Genomic DNA, 6,425 nt, shown 5'->3' with positions numbered 1-6,425 from the left:
CTGGCTAATAAATAAACTTTTAAAAAGAGAAAAAATTTTATTTTAGGGTAGCTTTGACGTAAAGAAAAATTGCTAGGATAGTTTATGGAATTCCCATATATACTACATTCAGTGTTCTCTCTTAGTAATACCTTTCACAATTTATGAAGTTTATTGATATATAATAGTTAATTGAAGTCCAAATTTTATTCAGATTCCCTTAGTTTTTACTTACTGTCCTTTTCCCGTAACTACCATATCACATTTTAGTTGTCATGTTTCTTTAGTTTCTTAGGCTTTTTTTTTTTTTCTTTTGGGGAATTTGAAAGTTTTGAGAAGTCTCGAATGGAATCTGTTTGATGTTTTTCTCATGATTAGCCTGGGGTTATGGGGGAAGGCCACAGAGGTGAAGTGCTCTTTTCATCAAATCATATTGAAGGCATGTTCTATCAGCATGATTTATCAGGGTTGATGTTGACCATGGTCACCTGGCTGAGGTGGTGGTGGGCAAGTTGTTCCACTGTCGTTACACAGCTCCCTCCTCTTTCTATAAAGAATGTGCAGTCCACACGTCCCTTTTTGAGGGCAAACTACCTGCATAAATTCTTTGGAATTTAAACAATTTAAACGTGTTTATTTATCTAAATTTAAATTTGAACAACCTAAAAAAGAAAATAACCCAAGTAAAGAACAGGCTGCTTTGAATTAAAAGGGTCTCCCTAGATCACTAAATGGGGCATGAACATGTGTCAGAGAAGAACATTTATTTTTCATTTAATTGATACATGTAATTTGAAGGTATTTATTCATTTAGCTATCAGTGACAGAGGCATCCTCTTGGGTCACTAAGATCTAAGAGAGACTTTCCTGTTTTAGAAGTTAAGAGAACACTGCAGCCTCTTTCAGCAGCTGGGGAGTGGATACAAATCCTGGGATGGGTTGGGAGTTGCTATTTCAACAGTTCTTTTCTTTGAGAAATAGCACTATTTTCCAAAAAGTTTTTTTAAAAATTACTTTCCAGACAGTGGAAAGGAGGCTAGGGACTAACTGATGGGATGGGCAGAGGACAGCTCTGGAAACAGTGGACTGAACAGGCAGTCTACAGAAACTGACCAAAGAGTTAGAACACTGGGCATCTGAACCCAGCTTTATTCAGGCCTTGCTGAGGGACCGTGGATACATGCCAGCCCCTCTACATGGATCTCAGTTGTCCTTAGGAGGATGCTCCACATCCTGACCTGACTGCAGGCAGCTTAGCACTGTGATGTGGCAGAAGGAAGCCACTTCCTCACTCCTTTTTTATTTCCCCCATCTACTTTCCTCTCCACCCTCTGCTCTGGGATCCAGGCTCTTGGGAGGATTGAGCTGCATGATGTGCTGCCAGGAGGCACATTCTGAGGGCCGTGGGGATCCCTCTACGGGTAAAAGCTGCACAGGCTCCCGTGCTTTGGCCTTCAGTCCTGTGTCTTCTCTCTTTCACTCTCACTTTGTTGTCAGATTCACTTAACTCTCTGCCTCAGTCTCTTTCTGCCAGCTTTGTTTATTCTGTTTGCTCACCCACTTTCCTGCCCATAGTCTCAATCAATTTCTTAAGCTCTTTGCTCCTAAACCCAGGACCTGGGCAAGTGGAATAAACCACCTTCGTGTTTGTCAAACCCCCAGCATCCAGGGTGGTCTGCAATCTTCCCTTTAACTCCCCTGGTTTTTCTTCCTTCTGCTCTGAGGCATTTTTTCTGGGAAGGAGTCAAGCAGCCAGGGGCTCACCCATCCTACTCTGGAGAGCTGGGATGTTCTTAGGGACTTTCCCACATCTTCTCTGCTGCAGCCCTTGTCTTTGCCTGGCTGCCTCCTGCTGCTGCATGAGCCCTCTTTCTTTTCCTTTTTCCAGTGTGGCTTTGGGGACATGGAGAGTGGCAATGGCTCAGCAGTAACGGAATTTGTTTTGATTGGGTTCCCCAGGTTTTGACTCTTTCCCGGGCCCTCTGTTTTGGGGGGTGCTCTGCATTTACTTGATCACCTTGCTGGGCAACTCCCTGATCATCTTCCTTACACTGGCAGACTCTGCTCTGCATTCCCCCATGTACTTCTTCCTTTGCCACTTCTCTCTGGTGGAGGTCCTATATACCACCACCATTGTGCCTAGGATGCTGGCTGATCTCCTCTCCTCCTGCCCGATCATCCCACGTGCCAGCTGCTTCACCCAGCTATATTTCTTTGCCCTCTTTGGCATCACGGAATGCTGCTTGCTCACTGCCATGGCCTATGACCGGTATGCCGCCATCTGCCGACCGCTGCACTATCCCACCCTGTTGAACCAGGCAGCGTGTGTGGGCATGGTGGGGGCCTCCTACCTCATGGGTGTCATCACTGGCACCACTCACTCCATCTTCTGCCGCAGTCTGGCTGGGCACAATTCAGGAGCCACTTGTCAAAAGAAACTATTTTTGGAACCACACACAGCCAAACAAAAAAGCTTCTCAGGAAAAACCCTCAGAGCCCAACTGCCACCACGGGCTTCCCACAAGCCACTCCCTCAACCACCAGCCTCTCCACCTCCCACAATCCTCCTGCTCTTGAGGCCGATTGGCTGGGTTGTGTGGGCGGAGCCAAAAAAGTCCCCCAGTGAGCAGCTCCGTGGCCTGAAAGGGCAGGGAAACAGCCCAATGAGCATCACCGCAGAGGAGCCAATCAGCTAGATGTTGCTGGGGCTGCTGTGAGCCAATCATCAGCTGGAAGTCTGAAAGTTTGCTGGGGCCCCTTAGCCTGTGGCTCTCAACAATCTTCATCTTCACCTTGCCCTTCCATGGTGCCAACACCGTCCATCACTTCCTGTGTGACATCCTGCCTGTGCTGAGACTGGCTAGTGGGAGCCCCTTCTGGGGTGAAGTGGGGAACCTTGCTGCCACGGTGGCCTTTATTCTGACCCCCTTCTCACTGATTGTGATCTCCTATGCCTGTATTCTTGCCACTATTCTTGGGGTTGCGACATCCCAGGGGCTTCAAAAAGTCTCTACATGTTCTTCCCATCTGTTTGTGGTCATGTCCTTTTTTGGGACTGGGACTGTTGCCTATATGAAGCCTCAGGCAGGCTCCTTTTGGGACATGGACCAGATCCTTGTTGTCTTCTACACAGGTGTCACCCCCATGTTAAACCCTTTTATCTACACTCTGAGGAACAAGGAGGTCACAGGAGCCATGAGGCGGATCATGAAGAGATACCTTTGGAGCCCTTGATGCTGCTTCCTGCCTCCCGAATTCCTGGAGGCAAGGGCTTGATCTTTGGCCTGTTTTTGAGGAGGAGGGAGAAGCCAGGACCTGAGGTGCACAGGGTCTGTGAGTGTGGGTTTCCTTGCTCCACTCAAAATGAGGGCCCAAGGCACCAATGTGTTGCTCGCAGCTCTGCTTCTGGGGCCTGTTCCTATGGCCTTGACCTGACTTGACTGTAAGCTCAGAGCTGGGCAAACTCACCCTTAAGCTGTTCCTCTTCTATTTCTCCCAGAGACTCCTCATTGCCAGTCTTTCTCTCTGGCATCGGGCACCTCTGCTGCAACAAAAGCTCCTTTACTCCAGTGCGGTGACCAGCCTGGGTGTCTGTGGTGCCAGGGAAGGAACAGGGGCAGGGAGTAGTTGGTTTGAATTTGGAAGTTCAGGAGACAAGTCTTGGTGCTGCTTTGGTCTGGCGGCACTAGTCCAGTTAGTATGCTCCTGACTGAAGACTTCTTTCTGGGGGTTCCTGAATGTTGGTGTTCTCTGCTGAACCTCTTTGCCCAGCCCCTTGACAGACTTGCTCCTCATTTCTCCCTCTTTTCCCACGGTGGAAATGCACATCCATCTCTTTTCCCTGGCTCTGATCAGAAGGTCTGACTTAGACCTTACACTACCAAAATGACACTTTTGTTTCCAGCAATATTTCTACTTGGAGTCCACTTAATTTTTCTGGCCAGAGGGATCCGCAACCACTTTACTTTTTCTTGGGAAGCCAGTTCTTGCCTGTTTGCAAATTCTCCTTCAATTAGAAGCCACAGAAGGGAGCTGCACAGTGGGGGAAATCACTTAAGGCACAGAACCTTTAAATAGCATTGATTTTTTTCCTTTCCCGGTTTACAAAAATAGCACTGTTAATTGCAGAGAATCTTGCATTCAGAAGAAAAGAAAATAAATATTGACATTTTTGTTAGTAATAATTTCCTTGGGAAATTACTGCAGCCTGTTTTAGTCTGTATATGTATATATGCATATGTCTGAAAACTAAAAAAGGGATTATATTGTCTAAATTGCTCTGTAATAAATTTTCTACTTTATTAAACTATATTTTAACATTGTACAATATCAGGAGACTTTTAAAACATGCTTTTGATGTCTAAAATACTTATATGGATATACTATGATTTTAAGTAATTTCCTATCATTGGATTAAGGGATTTTTTGTTGTAAATATTGTTGAAATAGATATGATTATACTTATATCTTTGTATATTTATTTTATGCTTTCATTAACACAGAATTCTAGAAATGGAAATGCTGAACCAAATTGTTTCTGAAACATTCTGCCAAATTACCCTCCACAAGAATTTTTATTGTTTTATGGTTCAATCAAGTGGCTTTCCCCACAATTTTCAGGGCAGGGAAATGGACTAAGAGTCAGAAATGAGTTGGGACTAGATAGCCCAGAAAAGAGGAGGATGGGTGAAGGTACAGATTGGTATTTAATATTCTTAGAGGGAAGAAAGAATCCACTGAGAAAGCTATGGACTGGCTTTTCCTCAGTTTATTGAGCACAGGGTAATATGACATGATAAGGCATCAGAATTAGGTCCAAGGGAGTGCTTTATGAAAGATTTGGTGTCTGAACAAAATGAGGAGAGAGATGTTGCCCTTTTTCTCCTTTGTTCTGAGCTGAGAGTGGAGGCAGAAGAAGAAGGATATGGTGAAGCTGGACTCATTTGGCTCTGAGAACCTTCCTGCTTCTCTCCTCAGCATGGCGACCATCAGCTCGAGAGGCTCAAGTCCTTATTTTTAAGAGGCTCAGTTAAAATACAGGGCACCCGATTAAATTCAAATTTCAGGTAACCAACAAATAAGTTGTTAGTATGTCTCTTGAAATATTTAGCTTGAAGGATCAGATTGTTTTATATTTCTGGGGAAAATATTTTGGACTTGTTTACACTTAAAAAAAATCATTTATCCAAAATCCAAATTTAACCAGGTGTCCTGTATATTTAATTTCAAACATGAGAGCCCCATAGCCAGGTTCTGTTTAAGCAGGCCTGGAACTGCATGCAGTTAGAGGTGAGGATCTAAGTAGAAATCTCTGATGAACTCTATTTAGGAGGAAGGAATGGTTTCCTTTGATGTGAATTCTGTGCATGATCAGAATTCCATTCTTGGTACCTGTGTGAACAGTGGCCTTCCTTATCTAAAATCAGGATTATAATAGTTCCTGCGTTCCACATGATTGTTGTGAGGATTAAATGCAGCCGTCCCCTCTCCCCCTTTACCACATAATTGCTTTGCATTACCTGAAATTTCCGTCTTTATTTACTTATGACTTCTTTCACTAAAATGCAGTGTCCCGTAAGGGTAGGGATGTTGCCTATCTTGTTCACCTTGTATATTCCTGGTACTTAGAATTAGTGTCTCGAACATAGCAGATGATCAATAGATATTTGTAAAAAAGGTAGACAAATAGCTTTAATAAAACTGCTTAGCAAAGTGAAATATCAGAGTGAACTAATCTGTTTCAGTTTCTGCTACGATGGCTTTTCTATGGCTTTTCTATATCATTTCTATTCACATGAACTTCATCAAAGTTTTTAGATGTCATAACAATTCTGGATTTTCCCTATTAAAAAATCTCCCTAACATTGCTGGAAAGTCTAACATGTGTCATGTTGAAGAGAGGAAAGGAAGAGCTGTGTATGAGATTTAGAGGAGAAGGGATTTGGAAAAGAGAAAATCCTAGTGCAAGTTATGAGGGGGAAAATTGAGAAGGGATCAAGTGGGCCATTTCCTAGGGGCCACTAGAGAGAAGCAAGGAGGAAATAAGCAATTCTGGAGAAAAATGGACTCTGGTAGCTTATGGCCTTGAAAGAGATTTTGGAGAACCAGGCTTAGAAAATGGTTGAGAACCTAGAGAAGCTGAGAGGCCAGCTAAGGTTATACCATAGGAATGGTCTAGATAGGATGCTGCTGGCACTGCCCACACTGGTTACTGGAAATTTCCCTGGCACCGTTGTGGTGCTAGTGTTTCGGGGTCCTGGAACCCACCACTGTCACCATCATCATGAGTTGTAAACTTTCCTATACTTCTTTGCATCACTTGCACCTGATTCAAAGTCTGAGGTAGAAGCATCCACTAGGACTGGCTAGGGTCACAGGCCTGCCCTGGCTGTCATGGTTTAGGGAAGACAGTAATTTCGCTCTCTCTGCTTTTATAAAAGTGGGTG

The 6,425-nt window shown here is 44.1% G+C and overlaps 1 protein-coding gene across 1 annotated transcript; it reads left to right on the top strand.

The window, feature by feature from the left end:
- Positions 1–1,882: 1,882 nt before the first annotated feature.
- Positions 1,883–3,213, top strand: LOC143397008 (olfactory receptor 10P22-like). Its single transcript, XM_076853004.1, is given in 3 exon segments — positions 1,883–1,933; positions 1,935–2,361; positions 2,756–3,213. Coding segments are annotated over 3 exon segments (936 nt in total).
- The last annotated feature ends 3,212 nt before the right edge of the window (positions 3,214–6,425 follow it).

The sequence above is a fragment of the Callospermophilus lateralis genome, chromosome 4 (assembly GCF_048772815.1).
Source record: "Callospermophilus lateralis isolate mCalLat2 chromosome 4, mCalLat2.hap1, whole genome shotgun sequence".
NCBI lineage: Eukaryota > Metazoa > Chordata > Mammalia > Rodentia > Sciuridae > Callospermophilus > Callospermophilus lateralis.
Note: the sequence above shows the minus strand (reverse complement) of the source record. Positions and strands in the feature narration are given on the sequence as shown.